Here is a 26,802-nt window from a genome sequence, read left to right as displayed (position 1 = left end):
CCTCCTCTTCTATATTTTGGAAGACTTGTGAAGTATTTGTATTAATTCTTCCTTAAGTGTTGGTAGAATTCACCAGTGAAGCTATCTGAGTCAGGCTTTTCTTTATAGGAAGTTTTAAAATTACTTATTTAATCTCTGAATATAGATATATTCAGATATCATACTTCTTTCTGAGTCAATTTTTTTTTAAAACATCTTTATGGGAGTATAATTGCTTTACAATGGTATGTTAGTTTCTGCTTTGTAACAAAGTAAATCAGCTATACATATACATATGTCCCCATATCTCTTCCCTCTTGCATCTCCCTCCCTCCCACCCTCCCTATCCCACCCCTCTAGGTGGTCACAAAGCACCGAGCTGATCTCCCTGTGCTATGCGGCTGCTTCCCACTAGCTATCTATTTTACATTTGGTAGTGTTTATATGTCCATACCACTCTCTCACTTTGTCCCAGCTTACCCTTCCCCCTCCCACTGTCCTCAAGTCCATTCTCTAGTAGGTCTGCGTCTTTATTCCCATCCTGCCCCTAGGTTCTTCATGACCTTTTTTTTTTTTCTTAGATTCCATATATATGTGTTAGCATATGGTATTTGTTTTTCTCTTTCTGACTTACTTCACTCTGTATGACAGTCTCTAGATTCATCCACGTCTCTACAAATGACCCAATTTCGTTCCTTTTTATGGCTGAGTAATATTCCATTGTATATATGTACCATATCTTCTTTATGCATTCGTCTGTCGATGGGCATTTAGGTTGCTTCCATGACCTGGCTATCGTAAATAGTGCTGCAGTGAACATTGCGGTGCATGTGTCTTTTTGAATTATGGTTTTCTCTGGTATATGCCCAGTAGTGGGATTGTTGGGTCATATGGTAATTCCATTTTTAGTTTTTTAAGGAACCTCCATACTGTTCTCCATAGTGGCTGTATCAACTTACATTCCCACCAACAGTGCAAGAGGGTTCCCTTTGCTCCACATCCTCTCCAGCATTTGTTGTTTGTAGATTTTCTGATGATGCCCATTCTAACTGGTGTGAGGTGAACCTCATTGTAGTTTTGATTTGCATTTCTCTAATAATTAGTGATGTTGAGCAGCTTTTCATGTGCTTCTTGGCCATCTGTACGTCTTCTTTGGAGAAATGTCTCTTTAGGTCTTTTGCCCATTTTTGGATTGGGTTGTTTGTTTTTTTAATATTGAGCTGCATGAGCTGTTTATATATTTTGGAGATTAATCCTTTGTCTCTTGATTCGTTTGCAAATATTTTCTCCCATTCTGAGGGCTGTCTTTTCGTCTTGTTTGTAGTTTCCTTTGCTTTGCAAAAGCTTTTAAGTTTCATTAGATCCCACTTGTTTATTTTTGTTTTTATTTCCATTACTCTAGGAGGTGAATCAAAAAAGATCTTACCGTGATTTATGTCAGAGTGTTCTTCCTATGTTTTCCTCTAAGAGTTTGATAGTGTCCAGTCTTACATTTAGGTCTCTAATCCATTTTGAGTTTATTTTTGCGTATGGTGTTAGGGAGTGTTCTAATGTCATTCTTTTACATGTAGCTGTCCAGTTTTCCCAGCACCACTTATTGAAGAGACTGTCATTTCTCCATTGTATATCCTTGCCTCCTTTGTCATAGATTAGTTGACCATAAGTGTGTGGGTTTATCTCTGGGCTTTCTATCCTGTTCCATTGATCTATGTTTCTGTTTTTGTGCCAGTACCATATTGTCTTGATTACTGTAGCTTTGTAGTATAGTCTGAAGTCAGGGAGTCTGATTCCTCTAGCTCCATTTTTTCCCTCAAGACTGCTTTGGCTATTCGGGGTCTTTTGTGTCTCCATACAAATTTTAAGATATTTGTTCTAGTTCTGTAAAAAATGCCATTGGTAATTTGATATGGATTGCATTGAATCTGTAGATTGCTTTGGGTAGTATAGTCATTTTCACAATATTGATTCTTCCAATCCAAGAGCATGGTATATCTCTCCAACTGTTTGTATCATCTTTAATTTCTTTCATCAGTGTCTTATAGTTTTCTGCATACAGGTCTTTTGTTTCCCTAGGTAGGTTTTTTCCTAGGTATTTTATTCTTTTTGTTGCAATGGTAAATGGGAGTGTTTCCTTAAGTTCTCTTACAGATTTTTCATCATTAGTGTATAGGAATGCAAGAGATTTTCTGTGCATTAATTTTGTATCCTGCAACTTTACCAGATTCATTGATTACCTCTAGTAGTTTTCTGGTGGCATCTTTAGGATTCTATATGTATAGTATCATGTCATCTGCAAGCAGTGACAGTTTTACTTCTTCTTTTCCAATCTGTATTCCTTTTATTTCTTTTTCTTCTCTGATTGCCATGGCTAGGACTTCCAAAACTATGTTGAATAATAGTGGTGAGAGTGGACATCCTTGTCTCGTTCCTGATCTTAGAGGAAATGCTTTCAGTTTTTCACCATTGAGAATGATGTTTGCTGTGGGTTTGTCATATATGGCCTTTATTATGTTGAGGTACGTTCCCTCTATGCCCACTTTATGGAGAGTTTTTATCATAAATCGGTGTTGAATTTTGTCAAAAGCTTTTTCTGCATCTATTGAGATGATCATATGGTTTTTCTTCTTCAGTTTGTTAATATGGTGTATCACATTGATTGATTTGCATATATTGAAGAATCCTTACATCCCTGGGATAAATCCCACTTGATCATAGTGTATGATCCTTTTAATGTGTTTTTGGATTCTGTTTGCTAGTATTTTGTTGAGGATTTTTGTATCTGTATTCATCAGTGATATTGGTATGTAGTTTTCTCTTTTTATGACATCTTTGTCTGGTTTTGATAACAGGGTGATGGTGGCCTCATAGAATGAGTTTGGCAGTGTTCCTTCCTCTGCAATTTTTTGGAAGAGTTTGAGATGGATGGGTGTTAGCTCTTCTCTAAATGTTTGATAGAATTCACCTGTGAAGCCATCTGGTTCTGGACTTTTGTTTGTTGGAAGATTTTTAATCACCGTTTCAATTTCATTACTTGTGATTGGTCTGTTCATACTTTCTATTTCTTCCTGTTTCAGGCTTGGAAGGTTATACCTTCCTAAGAATTTGTCCATTTCTTCCAGATTGTCCATTTTATTGGCATAGAGTTGCTTGTAGTAGTCTCTTAAGATGCTTTGTATTTCTGAGGTGTCTGTTGTAACTTCTCCTTTTTCATTTCTAATTTTATTGAGTCCTCTCCCTCTCTTTCTTGATGAGTCTGGCTAATGGTTTATCAATTTTGTTTATCGTCTCACAGAACCAGCTTTTAGTTTTATTGATCTGTGCTATTGTTTTCTTTGTTTCTATTTCATTTATTTCCGCTCTGATCTTTATGATTTCTTTCCTTCTGCTAACTTCGGGTTTTGTTTGTTCTTCTTTCTCTAGTTCCTTTAGGTGTAAGGTTAGATTGTTTATTTGAGATTTTTCTTGTTTCTTGAGGTAGGCTTGTATTGCTATAAGCTTCCTTCTTAGAACTGCTTTTGCTGCATCCCATAGGTTTTGGATCGTCGTGTTTTCATTGTCATTTGTCTCTCGGTATTTTTTGATTTCCTCTTTGATTTCTTCAGTGATCTCTTGGTTATTTAGTAATGTATTGTTTAGCCTCCATGTGTTTGTATTTTTTACGTTTTTTTCCCTGTAATTGATTTCTAATCTCATAGCATTGTGGTCAGAAAAGATGCTTGATATGATTTCAATTTTCTTAAATTTACTGAGGCTTGATTTGTGACCCAAGATGTGATCTATCCTGGAGAATGTTCCATGCGCACTTGAGAAGAACGTGTAATCTGCTGTTTTTGGATGGAATGTCCTATAAATATCAATTAAATCTATCTGGTCTATTGTGTCATTTAAAGTTTCTGTTTCCTTATTTATTTTCATTTTGGATGATCTGTCCATTGGTGTAAGTGAGGTGTTAAAGTCCCCCACTATTATCGTGTTACTGTCGATTTCCTCTTTTATAGCTGTTAGCACTTGCCTTATGTATTGAGGTGCTCCTATGTTGGGTGCATATATATTTATAATTGTTATATCTTCTTCTTGGATTGATCCCTTGATCATTATGTAGTATCCTTCCTTGTCTCTTGTAACATTCTTTATTTTAAATTCTATTTTATCTGATATGAGTATTGCTACTCCAGCTTTCTTTTGATTTCCATTTGCATGGACTATCGTTTTCCATCCCCTCACTTTCAGTCTTTATGTGTCCCTAGGTCTGAAGTGGGTCTCTTATAGACAGCATATATATGGGTCTTGTTTTTGTATCCATTCAGCGAGCCTCTGTCTTTTGGTTGGAGCATTTAATCCATTCACGTTAAAGGTAATTATGGATATGTATGTTCCTATTACCATTTACTTAATTGTTTTGGGTTTGTTTTTGTAGGTCCTTTTCTTCTCTTGTGTTTCCCACTTAGAGAAGTTCCTTTAGCATTTGTTGTAGAGCTGGTTTGGTGGTGCTGAATTCTCTTAGCTTTTACTTGTCTGCAAAGCTTTTGATTTCTCCATCGAATCTGAATGAGATCCTTGCCTGGTAGAGTAATCTTGGTTGTAGGTTCTTCTCTTTCATCACTTTAAATATGTCATGCCATTCCCTTCTGGCTTGTAGAGTTTCTACTGAGAAATCAGCTGTTAACCTTATGGGAGTTCCCTTGTATGTTATTTGTCATTTTTCCCTTGGTGCTTTCAATAATTTTTCTTTGTCTTTAATTTTTACCAATTTGATTGCTATGTGTCTTGGTGTGTTTCTCCTCGGGTTTATCCTGTATGGGACTCTCTGCACTTCCTGGACTTGCATGGCTATTTCCTTTCCCATGTTAGGGAAGTTTTTGACTATAATCTCTTCAAATATTTTCTCTGGTCCTTTCTCTCCCTCCTCTCCTTCTGGGACCCCTATAATGCGAATGCTGTTGCGTTTAATGTTGTCCCAGAGGTCTCTTAGGCTGTCTTCATTTCTTTTCATTCTTTTTTCTTTATTCTGTTCCACCATTCTGTCTTCCAGGTCACTTATCTGTTCTTCTGCCTCAGTTATTCTGCTATTGCTTCCTTCTAGTGTATTTTTCATTTCAGTTATTGTATTGGTCATCTCTGTTTGTTTGTTCTTTAATTATTCTAGGTCTTTGTTAAACATTTCTTGCATCTTCTCGATCTTTGCCTCCATTCTTTTTCCGAGGTCCTGGATCATCTTCACTATCATTTTTCTGAATTCTTTTTCTGGAAGGTTGCCTATCTCCACTTCATTTAGTTGTTTTTCTGGGGTTTTATCTTGTTCCTTCATCTGGTACATAGCCCTTTGCCTTTTCATCTTGTCTGTCTTTCTGTGAATGTGGTTTTTGTTCCACAGGCTGCAGGACTGTAGTTCTTCTTGCTTCTACTGTCTGCCCTCTGCTGGATGAGGCTATCTAAGAGGCTTGTGCAAGTTTCCTGTTGGGAGGGACTGTTGGTGGGTAGAGCTGGCTGTTGCTCTGGTGGGCGGAGCTCAGTAAAACTTTAATCCGCTTGTCTGCTGATGGGTGGGGCTGGGTTCCCTCCCTGTTGGTTGTTTGGCCTGAGGCGACCCAAAACTGGAGCCTACCTGGGCTCTTTGGTGGGGCTAATGGTGTACTCTGGGAGGGCTCACGCCAAGGAGTACTTCCCAGAACTTCTGCTGCCAGTGTCCTTGTCCTCATGGTGAGACACCGCCACCCCCGGCCTCTGCAGGAGACCCTCCAACACTAGTAGGTAGCTCTGGTTCAGTCTCCTATGGGGTCACTGCTCCCTCCCCTGGGTCCCGATGTGCACACTACTTTGTGTCTGCCCTCCAAGAGTGGAGTCTTTGTTTCCCCCAGTCTTGCCGAAGTCCTGCAATCAAATCCCACTAGCCTCCAAAGTCTGATTTTCTGGGAATTCCTCCTCCCATTGCCGGACCCCCAGGTTGGGAAGCCTGACGTGGGGCTCAGAACCTTCACTCCAGTGGGTGGACTTCTGTGGTATAAGTGTTCTCCAGTTTGTGAGTCACCCACCCATTGGTTATGGGATTTGATTTTATTGTGATTGCGCCCCTCCTACCATCTCATTGTGGCTTCTCCTTTGTCTTTGGATGTGGGGTATCTTTTTTGGTGAGTTCCAGTGTCTTCCTGTTAATGATTGTTCAGCAGTTAGTTGTGATCTCGGTGCTTTTGCAAGAGGGAGTGAGAGCATGTCCTTCTACTCCACCATCTTGAACCAATCTCTACTGTGCCAATTTTGAGAAGTCCCTACACTTAACTATTCCTTGGATCTCCTTTTCCTTAGTCCCCCAGTATCATCGTTTCCAAGTCTCTGATCATCTGATGAAACCATCCACCACGGTCAATGAACTAATGTGGATGTATAACTCTAGCCAACTCTCCTAGGTAGGGTGGACAGCCAAATGTAACCCTGAAAATTTCTTCTCATCAGAAGTATTTCTTTCCCTATGTACTTCAGGGCTTCCTGCTTCTAGTATGTATCTTCAAATCATATAAAACCATTCATAACCCATAGTTTAACCTATTTCTTCCTTATCAGCTGGTCATGATGAAGTCTCATAAGACCATAGGTGTGGATTAAAGGAGAAATAACAGTGTACCAGGAATGGAAGTTCTGGTAGTGTGAGCATCTGCTTATGAAGCCTAATTGTGTCTCCAGGATCTGTGCAAGTCCCTTCTTTCATGTATCACTACCACTGAAGAGGATATATTACTGTGCATGTCTACCTTTATGGCTTTGTGGATTAGATATCCCCACATTTATGATGGGTATATCTGATTGCAATGTCACTTTGTTGTCTCATGGCGGTTCACCAGATATAAGATATTTCTATGAATTTCTATTTTGGTACAAATATGTAGATACAGAGGCTTCCAACTGGACTTTCTATTATAACACTTCACATTCCATAGGTCTGGTAGCCAGTGTAGATTCTGTGAATTGCCCAGTAACTTAGAAAGGGTTCCCTAGACTACAGAGCCTGAAGGAAGCAGGAGAAAGGGAAAAGAGAGTGAGTCAGGAAGGAAGGGAGAGCAAATGCAGAGGGGACTGTTGGCCCTGCCACAGATTCTGCTGCTTCTGCTATTCTGCCTCTTCTTAATTTGGAACCAATTTCAAAGTAACAGAAAATTTGCAAGACTGGAATAAGGGACTCCCCCCCCCCCCATTAGTTGAGAGTAAATTGCCAACATAATGCCCATTACCCTTACGTGCTTTAGTGTGTATTTCCGACAGTCTCCTTCATAACCATAACATAAACGTCAAAACCAAGAAAATCATTCCAGATGCGTTGCTGTCATCCAATCCCAAGACTCCATTCAGTTATGCCAGTTGTGCCAGTTGGTATATTTTTATAGCAAAAGGATCCAGTCTATCATCTCATGTTGCTGTTAGTTGCCATGTCTCTTTATCCTCTTTCAGTTTGCAGTCGAATTCCCCAGTCTTTCCTTGATTTTCAAGACCATAACATTTTTGAAGATTACAGGCCAGTCATCTTGTAGAAGTTCCCTTAATCTGTGTCTGATGTTTCCTCATGATTACATTCAGGTTCTACATCTTTGGTAGGAATATCACAGAATTGATTCTGTGTTCTTCTCATTGCATCCTATCAAGTGGTGCACGATTCTGATTTTTTCCATTATTGGTGAGGTTAACTTTGATCACCTGATCAGGTGGTGACTCTCAGGCTTCTCCACTGTTTACTCTGTAATTAATAAATATTTTGTTGTGAGTTACTTTGAGATAATGTTCCTCATCAAATTGAAAATGTTTCATTGATATATCATTATGGACTCATGGATGTGTTTTATTCAGTGGGTTATAATTCATTACTGTTATTTATTTTGTTGGTAAAATTGTGCTAGATTTGGCCTGTGTTATGTTTATGCCTTCAAGCTGGCTTCTGTGTCTTGGTGAAACATCATCACTTTTAAGAACTTTCTCACTTTTCGGCAGAATAAGATGTTCTAGGTTCATCTCGTTTTTTCTCAGCCCCAGCCTTGAAACCAGCCATTCTTCCGAAGAGGGCTGATTCCTTATAGTGAAGAGTGATATTTAAAAAGCAGTGTGTGGGCCCTAATTGTCTGTATTGCTATTTGAGGGTTTCAACTCCTAGACTCTCTCAGTGGCCAGAGCTAGAGAACACACAGACACACACACACACACACACACATATACATATACATGTTCACATCTATATTTATTTCTGTATCTATCTATATAGCTTCAAAGTCATGACTTCACCCCTATATTTCTAATTTCAGTCGAACACCATGGGGCTTAATCTGGTTTTCTCCCTTTCTCTATTTGTGACTCCCCTCTCTGACAGTGAGAAACATGGCTCCCATCATCTTTATTTGAGCAGTCTACTCATATGGAGACAATCTTACTTGCTGCTGCTTTCCCCCACCTCCTCATGGGTGGTCTCCTCACTTTGCTTGGCTCCAGGGCTCCACTTCCGGGTACCACACTCCACTCCGGGCCATCATGGATTTCCTTCTTTCTCCTCAATCTATCCCCACACCTCCTAGTGTAGACACATATCTTGCTCAGCCCCAAATAATGAGTTTTGGATCGAATTGTTTAGGAAGGGAAGAAGAAGAGGGGAAAGGGGAGGGAATGGGAGAGGGAGAAATGACAAAGAAAGGGAGAAGGTTGAGAGGTGGGAAAGGACAAATAAAAAAGGGAAGGAGAAAATAGAAGAGAAAGCTGAATGCTACAGCTTCTTTACAGCCCAGTAATTGCTTGTCCCACTGGACACTGTCAGAGAGGCCATGCAAAACAAATGCTAGACTGAGCACTGTTCTGGGAGAGGAAGCACTCCTTTCTATCCCCTGTCTCCCACTGGGCAAAGTGTCCCCCATGGGGCATTAACTACCATGTGCTTCTGGTTGCATCACCTGACTTTTGCAGGCACTTGCTAGGGGAACCAGAGGCCCCATGGTCTGGGCAGGCCTGTGCACAGCCGTGGTGTTCTCTCTCCATTAGGTGGCCCTGCATCTCAGTCTGAAGCAGTGGCAATAGCAATAGCAGCAGATGGGCTCAATGACACACAAGCAGCTGCTTCAGCCATTCTGACTGGAAAAGGCATATGTGTGAATCTGGAGTAGTCATTAAATGGAATTGGTACAGTCCATCCCTTTCCTGAGAGGAAAAGCATGCAAATCCAATTCTTCAAGCTAGTGGCCAGATGCAATTTCCCAGAATATTAACAAACCAAGCTACAATTCATCTCTTGCAGTTTGTCCCAGAGTTGTAATTATAACCAAATATCTTCTTCCTGCACCAAGAAATTTATTTTGCATGTATTACATCATCATTATTTTGCATGTATTACATCATCATAGAAATTCTAGATTTCTCTCTTTTCAGATAGCGCTTTAGCAGCCCGGATTGCTTGCAGTGGAGTGACCTCCAACTTCAAGTGTTTTGAGCCCTTGGTTACTTTTTCTTAAGGACCAGAGTTTCTGCTTTTGTCCACTCACAGCTATCTGGTCACGGAAGGATGAAGAGAGCCCACAGCGCCTCCTCTGAGCTCCTCACGGCAATCCACGTTGGTTATGCTATTCTCTGCTTGCTGATATTCTGGCACGAGAAGTCTGCTATTGCCCACTTGAAGCAGCCATTGAGTATGGAAGTGTCAAGAGAAACCCTGGTAATTTGTAATTCTACATCTTGGTTTTCCAGATTTGTATATTGCAGCTCTTGGGGACACAGCATCGTTTATCAGCCATTGGTTCAATGAATGTATGCACCCTGGAGGGCAGAGTCCAAATCCTTCAACATATGTCCCTTAAGCTGGCACCTTATCTGACTCTTCAACTGCCATCCCTTCATTTTATACAGCAGGCCCATAAAAACCAACCTGTGTGACTTTCCATGTTCTTTCCTCTTCCGCTTGTTTGCTGTAAAACAACAGAGTGACTTTAGAAGGCATATGTTAAATATGGCAAAGCCACATGATGGAAGGAACTGGAACATCACATGAAGGAGATCAATTACCAATTAGGAATATCTATTTTGGGTTTTATATGAGCAATAAATAAACTCGTGTTTTAGTCCTTGTACATTTGGGGCATTATTTATTAAATTTGCTAGTGTTACTAGTAATGCAATGCTTCACTGAGGCCAAAGCTCTGAGCTAAACTCACACCTTTTTAAAACTCAAAATAACAAGTACATGAAAATTAAGCCACAGTGCACCTTAGCTGATATTTACCTAGTCTCAGAGTATACACAGCTGATTTCAAAGTTGTAATGTCAAAATATAAAATGGTAGGCCCAGTAATGGGCATAATATTATTGATAGTTGTAATCATGTAGACTAATCTATCCTGAATTCGCTAAAATTATCGTAACCATCGTAATCCACAGTAGCAGTCATGGTCACACGCCCCATCTCAGACTGCTTTGCTGGGACCTGTGAAAAGTGCCTCCTGTCTTTGGGGGCGGGCGTTATTCAAGCGGTCAACACTGACATAGAGAGAAAAGTTAAGTTTCATTTACAATGATGATGTAATACATGCAAAATAAAATAACCTAAATATTGTACATACTGAATTACTTTCCTAAATAGTTTTCAATAGCAACTTTGATTTTGAAGGAACCTGGGGGGAAGTGATTATTCTTCAATACTATAGATTTCTGTATGACTTTGATCAGTGGTCCTCAACTGGTGCAATTTTGCCCCCAGGGGACTTCTGGCAGTTCAGTCCAAAATGTCAATGGTGTTGAAGAACTCTATTTACGTTATGGTGTTTCAAGCTTCCTTCTTTCATGTGGCTTAATCTGAGGTTAAAATCCAAACCAAAACAAGCCAAAGTAACTGAAACCACTACAAAGTGGGAGAAATAGAATAAAACTAATAGTCAATTTGCAGTTATACTGTTCCTGATATCAAAGTGCCACTAAAAAAATGTATCACTCTCCTATGTCTATTACATTATCTGCTAAAGCAGTAAAGCCAACATCATTTGTATAGTTGTTCTGCGCTCCTATATATTCCTAGTCTTGGTTTGCAGAATGGAACATCAAATACCAGATGTCTCCCAGGTTTGCATATCTTCATCAGCTCCATCATAAAAGAGGTGAATGCAGAAATCTGCTCCTAGCAAAGGAAAATCTCCAAACATATACATGAATAGAGGCAGTGATCTAAAGGGCAGCTGGATCGGGGTGATGAGAACCACACATGACTACAGGGGCTGGTAGGAAGAAAGCAGAAATCTCTGGGTGTCCCCCGCCGTCTTGCCAAGCGTTCCCAGCTGTTTCAGAGGGTGTTAGATAACACCTAGAGGCCCCACATGTCTACAGTTTTGCTTAGAGCTACTCTGGGATTAGAGAAGAGAATTGTGTGAGTGTAAACTCATAGTGGAAGGAAGCACAACATGTACCTTCTTGCTGCCTTAACATAGACTCTGTTGACTTAAGAGAACCTCACCCTATCCACACAAACCTGGCAAACATAGGAAACAAAACAGCCTGGCTCACCTGGTGTTTTCCCTTTTTTTTTTTTTCCTTCTCCAAGTATATTCAAGTTTGGGGAAGTGGTTTAGACTTGTCAGTCAGGAAAGAAGTTGGCTATAGCCCTCCTGTTCAGGGCAGTGTAACTGACACAAAAAATTCACACACATTTGGGCAATACAAATAAGATGGCTCCGCTGAAGGATGTCACTATTTTTCACCATGTAGGCTAGAGAAGAAACATAAAATAAAGTTATTCCCACTTGGAATAATTCTTTAAATACCAAGTGGTTCTGTCTAAAAGCTTGACATTTATAAATGCGGGTAAACATCACTGACATGGACTAATTACAAGCAAGGTCCATAATAAATTAAAGAAATACTTAGAAGAAAAGTAGTGTTCTAACTTTCAAGGACTTACAGTAGTTTGTAATAATGCTAATAAAATCCTTCTAAAGAAAGATCCTTCCAGAAAAGGATCTTGTTTTGGTGTTCTGAGGCATTATCGGCAGCACTCATCTTAATTTAAAAAGTTGTGTGTTAAAGTCATACAAATAGTTTGTGGTAATTAAGTAGGTTTAAAATGTCCTCAGATGTGGTATTTTTACTGCTAATTTGCTAACCAAACCCTTTCTTTGTAGATTGGGTGAAGGAAATTTTTAGCTCAGATTAAGACAATTGATAAAAATTAGAAATTAGAAGAGTTGTAAATTAACAAGATATATTACATTATGCAAAAGAGAGGTTCCTCTGAAAATAGGATGTTGAACTTGGCAAGTCAGAAGTCACGGATGACTTTAGGAGAAAGGGAAACGAGCCTACAGTGGACCGAATGGGATTTAAGGGGGAGGACACCCGGGAGGTGAGTAAGAGGGAAGTTTTGAGACGGAGGAGGCTGAAAACGGAGGCCAGTGTTGGCCATTGTTTTCTCTGGGGAGGTGAAGCTACACAGTCAATTTAAAGTTGATGGAAATTGTAAATTTGGAACAGTCATTCACTGTGGAGAACACAGAAGAATGCTGACCGGAGAAATTTAAGTACTGCCAGTTTAGGTTGAAAACCATAAAACCAGAACAATAAGAAAGGACCAATGATAGGACATCAAAAACAGAAAATAAAATCACGTTAACACAGCTGGGACCATTTTGGCAAACGTCTGACTCAAATCTTGTTCTGCTCTCTCCCATTTTAGCGATTTTCCACGTGTGCCTGTGGCTTCCCTCCACTTCAGCACGTTAGGTGAGGTGCAGCAGCAGACCCGGGTCTTGTCTTTTAAGAACTAGGTTGTTACGTGTGCATCAAACTTGGTAGCCACAGCACTTTTTCAACAAGGCAATTCACTGTGCAAACGCTAAACTTTAAATTAGTTTGTAATATTAATTTTTCACTTGTAGACCATCATAAGATTTGGGGGAGAAAGGATGGAATAAAAGGAGGGAATTATGGACATAGAATTAACCGGACCACGTGTTTTGTGTCGAACTAAACAATTATTCATCTTAACTCAATCTTGGTCAAAGAGCCACTGTTTTCTTTCCGTAATTTAACCGCCCATTTAAAATAAGACCTTGTTGGGACTTCGCCAGTGGTCCAGCCGTTAAGACTCCGTGCTCCCTGTGCAGGGGGCCCGGATTCGATCCCTGGTCAGGGAACTAGATCCCACATGCATGCTGCAACTAAGACCCAGCACAGCCATATAGATAAATATTTTAAATAAATAAGACCTTGTTGGGGACTTCCCTGGTGGCGCAGTGGTTAAGAATCCACCTGCCAATGCAGGGGACACGGGTTCGAGCCCTGGTCCTGAAGATCCCACATGTCACAGAGCAACTAAGCCCATGCACCACAACTACTGAGCTCATGCGCTTAGAGCCCGTGCGCCACAACAGGAGAAGTCACCGCAGTGAGAAGCCCGCGCACCTCAATGAAGAGAAGCCTTCGCTCACCACAGCTAGAGAAAGCCGGCGTGCAGCAACAAAGACCCAATGCAGCCAAAAATAAATAAATAAATAAAAAGACCTTGTTGATTCAAAATCCACTAATTAAGAAAGGTTATGTTAGGTGGTAACAGTATAAATAATGTTAAAGAATGAATATTAAGCTACTTGTGAAAATAAAATATTTTAACACCTCTTCAAGAAGTTAATAGGTCTTTATAGCATACAAAACTGATGCTAATGGAAAATAATCAAAAGTCCGGTATTCAACTAGAGATAATAACAATACATCTTGTCAGTTTCATCTACTCCAATGTGTTTCACATTAAATATATTGGCTTCAATAGTGCAGAAACTCTCAACCATGGCAGCTTCTTGGTATCGCCTGTATAGCTTTTAAAACGCTATTCAGCAGAGATTCTAATTTAATTGATTGGAATGGGGCTCACACATTCCTTAGTTTTAAAATCTCTGCAGACAATTTTAATGGGTAACTAGGTATGAGAACCACTATATTAGCACATTGTGAAAGCAAATTACTTGATCTATAAGCAGCATTTTCAAAATGAAATACAATATGTATGTAGTAAGGTAATCTTAATTTGTGAAACTTTCACATTGGTTATGTTTGTGTCAGTGTGTGGACATGAATATTTACTTGGTTGCTATGCAAAATATATTTTTAACCCTGGATTATGCTAATCCAGTCATTGGAACTGGTCTTCTTACTCACAAACTGAATTGATGAAGTTTATGTGAAATTATTTTTCTATTCATAAGGACCTTCCTGGGAAATTAAATTGGCTTGTAGTATGTAGAAGGTAAGAACACAGATTCTGGAGCTGAACTAAATGAGTTTGAGTCCCTGATCTGCCACTAACTGGCCTCAGTGACTGTAGGCAAATTCCTCGATCTCTTTGTGTTTCAATTTCTTCAGCTGTAAAGTAGAGAAAATAACAGTTGCTACCTGATAGAATTGTTATTAGGATTAAATGAGTTAATGTTTGTGTAGCATTACAGCAGTACACTATAGTAAGTAAGATGTAAATATAAATAACATTTTTATTAAGTAAATAAGATTAAAAGAGACTGCAAAACAATCTTTAGATCTTTAATAAAGACAGCAAAAAAGTCTTTATTCTAGATCACAACATATTTCACAATCAAAAGAACATAGCCAAAGCATGGGATTTATAACCAATAATTCACTAGAGAAGGAGTGCTAAAATCAAACCTAATTTCATATTCAACTGATGGGAAGAATAAATCCTAGAAATATTGACTGAATATGTTCTTAGTTGGTACCTATTTACAAAAACCTTTAAATTTGCTTTATCTTTTATTTTAGCACATTGAATGTTTTAATATTTAATAATGAAATGATTTCTGTCTTTATTTCAATCAAAATGTGATATGATACGCTGCCTGTTGAATGTTGTGTGAACATATTGTAATCTTGTACTGCACCGGGTCTCCTAACTGAATGAAGCTTCCCTCAAAGATATTTTGTTTAGAGCTTTTGAGGTTGCAAGTTAAGCACAGAAGTAGGAGGAGTGAGTAAAATTTCAGTTCCTGTAGTCACTTGGGTAGATTTCAGTTTTGGATTTGGGAAATTATAGGCTCCATGATAAATATTTCAAGCTGCTGACTACAATGAAAAGTAATTAAAGCAGCTATGACAACAGGTGCTGTATGGGGGAAATGGTGCCTTTTATCATGAGGTTATGGGTGCATGTGCTAAATGTGCTCATCATTTTCTCTTTTCTATTATTCACCGAATACCCCGGGGAGATTATTCTATTGCCAGCATTTATAGGATATAATGAAACCACATTAAATATGTATCTGATTGCTACCAACTGTGTAGAAAGCTTATGCTAACTATGGTTATGTACGGCGAGTTAGACTCAGACCAGTGAAGTTCAACTTCACTGGGACTTCTTTGTGCTTGACCCATGGGCCTTCACTGTTTCATTGACCTTTAATTCAAGCATCAGATACCTTTTTATTTGTTTGCTTGTTAAATGAAAAGTTTAAGAGGGTTGTAATAAGATATATACTTCTTTAAAACTATGTGTTCCCATATAGGGAACTCCTTAACATACGGCATATGAACAGCTACAATGGAAAATGATTTTAATCTTATCAGCTTTAATTATATATTTCTTTGGAATATTGAGCACTGTATTTCACAACTCATCTGATTTTAACTTTGTCCAACTCATAGGCTTCTCCTTAAAAACAAAAAGGAAAGGTGTTTTAAATAATATAGTGGTTCAATTTTAGTTAATAAGGAATTATGTCCATATTAAGTGTCCAAAATGAGGCCATGAGTAAGAGAATGTTTTGTAAAATAAAATGTTCGACAAATGAGTTATGATGATGCTTCTTTTATTTTTTAATATTTATTTTATTTATTTCTTTGGTTGTGCCGGGTCTTAGTTGCGGCAGGCAGGCTCCTTAGTTGTGGCATGCAAACTCTTAATTGCGGCATGCATGTGGGATCTAGTTCCCTGAGCAAGGATCGAACCCGGGCCCTCTGCACTGGAAGCGCAGAGTCTTAACCACTGCACCACCAGGGAAGTCCCAATAATGCTTCTTTAAAACTTTCTTTTCTTAAAGGTTAACTAAAAGTTTTTAATCTTTTACTTTCTACTTGTGTAGAAGATGATTATAATTGAATGGTAATCAAACTGCTGCTTTAAATGTAGACGTAACTTTTATGTATATATTATCCCTTTTTATTATAACATTTCCTTTCTACAAGGATACACATTCTTGCAAGGTTATATGGATTCAGGAGTCATTTCTGTGTATATGTGGATCAGTACTTGTTCGTAGATGGCAACTTTATGGTCTACAGTTAGGTTTACTGACCTCAGAAGAAAAAAAAAACAAATCTGATAAGGCATAGTAATATTCAATTATTTAACTACAAGTCTAATGCAATAAATTTAAAGGTTAAATGTGTTGAATTTGCATACACTATTGACATCCTTATAATGTTTCAAATAAATTTGCTATCAAAGTACCTGAGAGCTTTGGAAATGTCGTATTGAATTTCATGAGAAACTATTTCTTCTATGCATTGTAGCTTTATGAATATAGGGAAATAAATATCTCTAAAACTTTATGAAAAAGAGAATTTGAATATATTCTGAGTTTTAAATAATTTATTTAAACAAATGTTTACGGTACCTACTCCATGCCTGGCACTGGGTCAAGCATTTAAGACAACCAGGTTGAATAAGGGTACTATTATAGATCCAAACACTTAGAAACGTGTTTTTCTTTCAGAGTGAGAATTCAGGAACCATCTCCCCAACTCTCTCTAGTGTTTAGAATTATTGATCTAAAAAGCAGAGATTCTCTATGGGTATAGCTCTGCTTCCTAGAGAATTTCCTGGGCATATGCATTCAACTCAGTGGGTCCCACAATCAAGTAGGAATGGAGCCACTGAAAAGAAGGAGATTTTTGATTGAAATTGATCTAAAACTTTCTGACGCTATAGGCATCATAGAAGAATTCTGCAATATGTATAATCAATAGCACTCCTGCCTTCTGGTTGATTAGAGGTTATTTAACTAGGTTTTGTTCATTTATTTATTGGAAACTTTTTTATTTATTTATGTGGGCAGTGAGGTTACAAGTGAACGAGAGAGACGCCATTCCTGCACCAATGGAGCTTATGCACGTCTAGTTGGGAAATCAGATAAGGGAGCAGCAATTAGAAAACAGCATGGCATAAAAAGAAACGAAATTGAGTTATTTGTAGTGAGGTTGGTGGACCTAGAGTCTGTCATACAGAGTGAAGTAAGTCAGAAAGAGAAAAACAAATACCGTATGCTAACACATATATATGGCATCTAAAAAAAAAAAATGGTTCTGAAGAACCTAGGGGCAGGACAGGAACAAAGACGCAGACGTAGGGAATGGACTTGAGGACACGGGGAGGGGGAAGGGTAAGCTGGGACGAAGTGAGAGAGTGGCATGGACATATATACACTAGCAAATGTAAAATAGATAGCTAGTGGGAAGCAGCCGCATAGCACAGGGAGATCAGCTCGGTGCTTTGTGACCACCTAGAGGGGTGGGATAGGGAGGGTGGGAGGGAGATGCAAGGGGGAGGGGATATGGGGATATATGTATACGTATAGCTGATTCACTTTGTTATACAGCAGAAACTAACACAATGATGTAAAGCAATTATACTCCAATAAAGATGTTAAGAAAAAAGAAAAGATTGCAGCATGGCAACTGCAGTGATCAGTATTGCTGAGAGGCCAAATAAGATGAGCGTGAGTATTTATAAATGTTCACTAGACTTAGACACAGGCTATTTCGTTGCTTTGCCAAGGGCAGATATAATTTCTGTATTATACGTTAGATGCAGCAACTTTCTTGCCATTCTAGTGCTATGATGTTTTAAGTCCTGTGGTAGGCATTTTGGATATATTACCTTATGATCTTCACAATATCCCTCAGATCTGAAACTGCTGTGTTAATCTGACACAAGGAAGTCAAACTTATAAAACTTGTTTTGAACCACGGAGACTTACAGTTGGAAGTAGGTTTACTTTTTCCCTCTATACCACACTGCCTCATAGGAGTTGTAGCCTAAACCCTGGGGATGTTGTATCAAGTCATAACTGTTTCAAGGCTGGTCCTGATCTCTTTTTAGTCGAGTTTGCACCAGCACCTGGTTCCCAATTTATAACCCAGTTTGGACTTCAGCGTTATTGTTCTGTGTCCAAGTTTTGCCTCAGAAATCTGCCTAGAGTAGTAGACAGCATAACCATTGACATTTTGGGCCAGATGGACATTTGTGGTGACGGCTGTCCAATGCATTGTAGGAGGTTTAGCGGCACCCCTGGCCTCTACCCACTAGATGCCAGTTGTACCCACCCACCCCCAACAGTGACAATATAAAATGTCTCCACACATTGCCAAATGTCCCTGGGGAGCAAACTCACTCCCAGTTGAGAACCACTAGCCTAGAGCCACAATCCATTTAGGACCGATGCTCTGCCTTACTCCTATAAGCCTTTGTCTCTTCCTCTTCTATACCATGAAGAACCTGGGATCCAGTCCCTGACCACTGGGCACACTGTTATGGTGCCTCTATCTAATCACCACTGTCCCCTGACTTGGATTCTAGTAGCCGTCTCCTCAATATACTGCCACCGGGCTCCACCTGCCTACAGGGAAAAGTACGTTGCACCACTTAAAACAGCCCACCTGGTGGCCTTGTCCACATCTGTGTCAACTCCAGTTGCTGAACTGCATTTCTTCTTCATTCCTGCAGCCAAGTGGCTACCTCTCTAAAGTCTACTTTAAGGTCTAAATACCTGCTTTCTGTCTCTTCTGTTATAGTTAACCAGGAAGTTTCTGTCCGTATTCCAAGATAGGAGCCTAATAATGACACAAAAGCATGTTTAAGGGGGAGGGTATAGCAGCCTTCTAGACAATTTCCAAAGCATCTCTACTTTCCTTTAAAAAGATCCTATTATAGCTTAAGCATCCATCAATTAGCTTAAACCCCCTTTCAAACTTTATTTGCTGTATTATCCCTGGGGCAATGTATCCAATTAAGTGGTGCCTCATTTAATATTTAATATGCATTAAAGTGCCTTTTTCAAATTCTAGAGTTGTGTACTAGTTTTAGAATCAAGGACTTTAGTAAGTAAGGTGATGTCCTTAGTCATACTCAAACCTGCACCTCCAATATTTAATTATCACCTTCACAGGTTTTATGTTCCCACACTTGGGTTTTTCTTTTTATATAGTTAGTCAGAAGCACTTTTCTCTTCTTGATTATTTCAGTTGCTGTGAGCTTAATACTCTCTTATGCTTGTTTTAGGCTTGGCAAACAATATTGCATGCAACGTTCCAAATGCAGATCTGCCATCATTTTGCTTTTTGTTTTTATAAGAGTAAAATAATATTTTCTGTTATAAACATTCTTTCTGTTGATTCTGATTTTGAATACTGGGCTATTTCAGGCAATTCCATTAAAAAACAAAACAAGACAGTTTATTCAATGAAATATCAATATTTAGTCACTCTAGTTGATGACATTTTATGTCAAATTCCCTCTTCAACATAAGATGATTTTTATATGTATAACTGATTCACTTTGCTGTACACCTAAAACTAACACAACACTGTGAATCAACCATATTCCAATAAACATTATAAAAACAGATGATTTATTTTGCTAATTTATATAATGAACCAACTATATGTGTCCTATATCTATATGTACATATTTCTAATATGAACGTTGATCACCCAGCTATGGCCTAGAAGATTACATCTCCATTATTAGGCCTTGTCTCTCTTGAAAAGGTGTCATTCTGGGTGTCAGCCATCCAAGAAACCTAAGGTATAATTTATTTAGGCGGGTGAAGGGATAATACTGAGTGTTCTTAAAGTTTTACTCTCTAGATTCATCTGGATATGATGAATAAGAAAACTGAGGAGAATCCCTGGATAGTAGGAAATAAGAGTATAAATAACACCAGTCGTAACTAAGTGATTCTTTATGTGAGGCAAACAAGAAATTTATAGTTTCGTGTAATCGTCACAGTAACCATATAACGCAAGCGGACACAATGTTATTATCCCTACTTTGTAGCTGAAGCAATTGAAGCAGAGAGTTTTAAGTAATATGTCCAAAGTCACTCAGGTAGTAAGCGGAGAACTGAGATATAAACCCAGGTCTTCTTACATTCAAAATCCCCAGTCTAAGCCAATATATTCCTAAAAGTTTCTACAAAGGTGGCAGGCTGGGAGCGAGGCAAAAACATTGCTAGAGCATTTCTCTAAAGCACTGTCCAAAAGAAATATACTACAAATCATATGTGTAATTTGCAATTTTCTAGTAGCCACTTTACAGTAAAAGAAACAGGTGAAAATAATTTTAATAGTGTATTTTATTTAACCTACCTAATATGTCCAGATATTATCATTTTAATATGTAATCAATATAAAAGTTATTAATTTTACATTCTTTTTTTTGTATTAAGTCTTTGAAATCCAGTGTGCATTTTATATCTTCAGCACATCTCAATTTGGACTGTGTTTAATTTAAGTACTTAATTGACACTTGTGGCTAACAGCTACTGTATTATACAGCACAGCTCAAGAAACCTCAAAACTGGATTTAGGTAACTTATATTTTAAAGACTGCCTTGTATTGTGCCATTTTATCTCACTTTTAAGATTCTTCTAGCCTCGAGTAATTGCATGTTAGAATGATCCAGCGTGGTCTCAATCATGTTGTGAGGAATTAAAAGGTTGATGGGAATCAATAACCCCCGCTACCACTTCTACTAGTGGCCATCATAATGGTGGCAGGTGAAATTAGTTAGGAATTCCCAAGGGAAAGGTGAAATCACGGGACAAAAGTCAGGATTTTAGATCTAGCTGCTCCTGCTTCATCACAAATCCTGGAATCTTCTTTTCTGAGGAGGTTAGTGATTGCCTTAAATTTGTTACAGCAGTTTGGAATTTGGGCACTAGTGATTTTCAGTGTATTAGTCTTTGACTAATTTTTGACTAACATTTTTGGTACCAGGGACCGGTTTCGTGGAAGACAAGTTTTCCACGGAGCGGGGGCCGGGGGAGGGTGATGGTTCAGGTGGTCATGTGAGCGATGGGGAGCCATGGGGAAGCAGATGAAGCTTCGCTCACGGCCCGCCGCTCACCTCCTGCTGTGACGCCCTCTTCCTAACAGGCCGCAGACCAATACCGGTTCGCGGCCCGGGGGTTGGAGACCCCTGATTTAGAGTTTCTAGCATCACTGTAGTTTAAACTAACCGTAGAAGCAAAATGAAGAGGTTAATAACAGACAACTGAGCTAGAAAACCAGCCTTCCATAGCAGCTAAAAAGACTTAAGAGCAAGAACTGGTTCACAAAGTAGGCAACAGAGTGTGTTACCAAAGCGCAAAGAAACTAGATATTTACGATGAGGAGCTTAGGCGAGGAATACTTTTACCAGTAAGATATTTCAGGATAGTTGTGCTGTAATCATGAGTTTTGGGAAAATAAGTAGAGGATGATAATTGTAAATTATGTAATTCAAAAAAATGTTGTAAATCTTGTACTTGCTGACATTCCATTACAAATGGAATTGTGTGGAACATTTTAGATTTGAACTACCAATTGAACTAAGGCAATTTGCAGGAATCTAATATATGTGGAAATGTGCACAGCAGAATACCCTCAGTGTTCATTCTCACCCCTGGATGAAACTTTTTAAGGTTTTCCCTTTTCTTTATTCTGCCTTGTTCACCTACATTTACAACTCAAAGGTGGATGTGAGTTTCAAGGAGATAAACAGAGTGTGGAAACTAGGTTTATGTTTGATAGCCCCTACGGTAATTGAGGCTGGTATGATTTGGAGACCAATGGAAAAGCACAGCAAAGAGAGCTGAGAGGACATAATAAGATAAAACACATATGATTCAATGATTAGGCACACATTTGATTTTGTGCTTTGTACCAAGCAAGCTGACAACTAGAATACGAAGTCCCATCTATTTCTTGAACAGACCTAAAAATGGAAAGGAGTTGGCTATAAAGTGACTTACTCTCTTTACTCTGCCTGCAAACTTATCTTCTAAGAGCAAAGCAGATGTTAATCTGGGGAGCATTTCACCTTAATTTCTAAGCATGTGAAGTGTCCTGTTGTGACAAATTTCCCTAATTTGTCACAATCAACATCACGACGGAGACTAGGTCCTGAACAAAACAACAGTGACAACCGAAAGGACGATGGGAACTGCAAGTGGAGATCAGAGACGTGTGTCCCTTTTCAGATTGAATAGCACTGCTCTCCCTGCTTCCTCCCTCCTCCCTGTGAAAAGACTGGGAAACCCAAGGAAATAGAAATAGGCCAATAATTTTCATCTAGCCCAGTTCCTGATTACTGAATTTTTAAAATAATTGTTTGGGAAATTTAAGCATAACTGGCTTGGAACTAGAAGACTTTATAGAAAAGTAAAAAAAAAAGGTAAACTCTGAATGGTGATCCTTCCCTCTCTTTACTGCCTTTATTTCTTCCAATAAAGAAGACTAGAATGGGAGATTTTTACTAACACTCATGATAATGTTTCTAAGAATATCTTAAGTTAACCTACCCCTGTTTTTTTTAAACTACCATGAAAACTTACTTTAAAAATTGTATATAACAACATCAGGCCAGTTTCTTAATTCTTTGCTCAACGGCTCTTTGCCTGAACTATTAGACATCTCATGGGGAAAATATTTTGCATCTATTGAAGAAGGAACTTGATTTTACCTGGATAATTCATCCCTTGCCCTGGGCTGACAGCAAAAGGGCCAAGCTCTCCATATGTTGAACAACATTCCACACTGGCATAAGCACACAGACAGGTTTGCGGCTGTTACTACTTGTTTCTATGTCAGAGAGGGGCATTTTCACTTCTCAAAGCTTTCCTGGATTTTTTCTTTCCTTTTCTATACAGATTTTGCTGATCTATGGCAACATACCAACATAAATTTCGTGAGACTTAACTACTACTTATAAAGACATGAAATCTTTTTCCATCTACTGTGCATGGTCTTTTCTTTAAAAAAAAAAAAGGAGTTCCTTAAAATGGTCCTGCATCTGAGGTCCTGTGAGATCCTTATTTTAATCAGTCAACCTGGGTTCAGCACATACCACAAACACATCATTAAATAAGCCTCTATTTGTAAAAGGTATAAATTCTCCCATATAGGATGTGAATTGCCAGATGTTCCAAACTCTAGTATACTCCAAAATCTGTTTCATTAATCTGCTTCCTAGACTGAAGTTCTCATTATTAAATCCTTCATTTCACTTAGACTAAAAAGGTAAGAACGTTGTCCTACATGAGGCTACTGTTTAAAGGGAAACATAGCCTGTATATAAGATACATACAACAGGTAAAATTTTGATCAAATCATGTCAATTTGTCTTTGCTCTAACAGTAAGTGTTGTGAGGTGTGGAACCTATACTTACTTATGTGCCAAACTAATCATCTCCTTTACCACACATTGTAAGGTAAAGCTAGTTTTCTAAATAGAGGCTAACGGCAGAAAGATCTCCCAACCCAGCTCTCTACTGAATATTTGATCTTGCTGAAATCAAAGAATCAGAGGACTGGGAAATGATTGGTCCACCTTCAAACCAATCCACCTTTCAAGTTTTTTGAGGAGTTGTCCTGTTTGTGTGTAAAGTCTATCAAAGGAAGACTTCTGACAGCAACTCATGTATACTAAATCTTCCTCATGGGAAAATCTTTCCTATTCCCTAATTGAGTTTAGAGCCACTGTAAAAAACAAACAAACAAAAAGAATTATAGAGAAGTTAAGACCCATGGGAAAAAATTCCCCACAAGAAAGCCCAAGTGCAATATTTCTTTGATGGCAAAATTATAACCCAGAATTTCTTCAAACTGAGCAATGAAAAGTTCACAAATTTTCAGATTAGCGTATGACTGAATAGAATCTGTAACAGTGACATCTGGTGGCTTTTCTTATAATGCTGTGACATCTTCTGTACAAAGCCATACCATAGTTAAATAGAATTATGACATGCCTTGTGCTTTGTGCATGACAAAATAAACACATGCATATTAGCTTTTTACCAAAGTATTCCTTCTAAATTGGGTACAACAAAATGTCACATATTTTTTTTTATGTTCACAAGTTTGAAACTTTTAGATAAGAGTATACAAATTTGTATTTTAACCTTAAACTTTCTGTCACCCTGCGATGAACTTGCTGGCTTTAAATGTATGTGTATTTACCTTTCATTCACTTTCCTCGTGTTGAAGAAGAGCAGGCCCAGATTGGCATACTCTTTCAGAGCTGCTTCCAGCACCAGGCCGTCACTCACAGTAGCTAAAACCCCAGGCTGTCTGGAAGAAATTTCATTCATTGCCCTCTTGAGCTCCACCAGGGCTAAATAGAGAGGGAAGGGTGAATCGATGAATCCCAGTCTTTCTCTCGGGGTGTTGAATGTTTACGATGACCTTGATTTGTCCGTGTGCACCTCTCCCCTCACCCCATCCTGAGGTCTAGCAACTCATACTCTGAAAAACTTTCCAAACACAATGAGAAAACTATGAGAACATATATATAAGCAACAAAGATTCTTTTAAAAATTATGTTTTAGCTCCACAGAGTTTGTTTGGGTTTTTTAATTAATTTATTTATTCATTTCTTTTTGGCTGCGTTGGGTCTTCGTTGCTGCGCATGGGCTTTCTCTAGTTGCAGCGAGCCGGGGCTACTCTTCGTTGCGGTGCGTGGGCTTCTCATTGCGGTGGCTTCTCTTGTTGCGGAGCACGGGCTGTAGGCCCATGATTCAGTAGTTGTGGAGCGCGGGCTCGGTAGCTCCGCGGCATGTGGATTCTTGCCGGACCAGCGCTTGAACCCGTGTCCCCTGCATTGGCAGGCGGATTCTCAACCACTGCGCCACCAGGAAGTCCCTCTGTAGAGTGTTATAACACTGTCCTTCAATTTTCAGTTTTTTCACTGATTGGAAAGCAGTCAGGAGACTGATCTCTTTGGCAATTCTCATCTCTTACACTTCTTTGACAGTTGCTGTCTTTGTAAATGTTGGCTGATACAGAACTCCTATGACAACGTTCTGTCGTTAAGGGGACTTTTAACCTTGTGTTTTCTATAGATTTTGCACACAGATAATTTACATTAGATCATCTGGTTTAATTTGCACTGTTGAGTCTAGAAAATAAATGTGGCTCAGATAGCAACAACTGCACTTGTGTGTGCAAGTTGAAGATGATCTAAGCATCAGGCCAAATGTGATATTTCTGATTATAATGTGTTATATTTAACTATATTCAAATAAGCACATTCATTGGCTTACTTCAAGAACCTGCAATTTCTGCTTTCTTTCTTTCTGTCTGTCAGGGCATGTTATTTGTGGTAGACAACAGCACTTATCAAGAGAAACACTTTATTTGAGAGTTACAGAAACAAACTCTATTCCAGCAACTGAATTGCATTAACAGCAATGCACTGTTTCCACAACACTACATTGCGAATATATTCAGGCAAAGAAAATACTAGATACAAATGCCATTTTGTAAATAGGCCATGCCGTGGAGCTCAAATTCAAAGAATAAATCTACTAATAAGTCAGTTTTATTATCACCTAATCCTTCATGAGGATAAGGAATTCTTTTTCCAGGTATATCTAATCTATGAAATAGTGGATCAGGATTAGTATCCGTCTGCCCTTTATGACTATTTACATCAGTCCCCATAAAAAGCAGAAGGCTCCTTGATGAAATTTTCCAGCCTGAAGAACCATCTGAACACTGAAAACTCCCAAATTGATAATTCCATGTTTCTACTAACCTCCAGATTGTGATAACTACTCTCTAACTGGATGTCTAGTAGACATCTCAAATTTAACATGTCCAAAGAATTCCTGATCTGCCCACCAAAGCATCTTCTCCTACAGGATCCACCATCTGAATAAGTGGCATCTTCATTCTTCTAGTAGCTCACTCTAGAAAATCTTGAGTCATCTCTGACTTCTCTCATACGCATATCCAATTCAATCCGTCAGTAGATCTATTGGTTTTCCACCATCAAACTAGATCCTGATTTAATCACCCTTTACCACTCCATCATTATTATCTTTGTCCAAACCACTATTTTCATTTGCCTGATTATTCCACTCTTTAACCTACTGTGTAATCTCATTCTGCCACCAGAAGACTCCTTTTATATCCAATATCATGTCATTGTTTTGCTCAAACCTTCCAAAAGATTAATTTCTCATATAGAGTAAATTCTTACAATTTCTTAGAAGGTTCTAGATAGTCTGGTTCCTTCTCTCCTTCCTTTATCTCCTGCTATGGTCTTCTTTGGTTAGGTTCCAACATCCTGGCCTTCTTGCTTCTACCAGACTGTATCACTGCTATTGCTTTGGGGCGTCTACTCTTTCTATTCCCTCTGCCTGAAACATCCTTTTCCCAGAAAACTTTTTTTGCTGCCTCTCTCATTTCCTTCAGGTTTTTGTTGAAATCTCATCATCTCAGTGAGGCTTTCCCTGCCCATCCCTATATGTGATTATCTCCCTCCATCTATCCTTGGGCTTGCTATCTTCCTTCTCTGAATTTTCCTCCATTTACCCCCAACTGACTTTATATATATAATGTATTTGTTCATGTCCATTCATTTCTCATAATATAAACCCTGTGAGGAGACTGACAACTGTTTTGTTCACTGCTGTATTCCCAGCACGTAGAACAGTGCCCAGAACACAATAAAAACTTAATAAATGATTATCTGTAGCTGCGTCACACATACACAGTTCCTCAAAGGAAAGAACTTTCTCTCTGATTAACTGGGTGTGTAGCATCATGTTTCTGATTAA

General features: G+C 38.7%; 1 protein-coding gene across 1 annotated transcript in view; it reads left to right on the top strand.

Moving 5' to 3' along the window:
• Positions 1–26,802, top strand: part of LOC309628593 (uncharacterized protein) — a 211,883-nt gene that overhangs the window by 180,353 nt on the left and 4,728 nt on the right. Inside the window, exon 5 of the mRNA XM_082391820.1 lies at positions 9,485–9,652. Within this exon, the coding sequence (XP_082247946.1) occupies positions 9,485–9,652 (168 nt within the window). The remainder of the gene's footprint in view (positions 1–9,484; positions 9,653–26,802) is intronic.

The sequence above is a fragment of the Balaenoptera borealis genome (genome assembly GCF_965194805.1).
Source record: "Balaenoptera borealis genome assembly, chromosome: 4".
Taxonomy (NCBI): Eukaryota; Metazoa; Chordata; class Mammalia; order Artiodactyla; family Balaenopteridae; genus Balaenoptera; species Balaenoptera borealis.
Note: the sequence above shows the minus strand (reverse complement) of the source record. Positions and strands in the feature narration are given on the sequence as shown.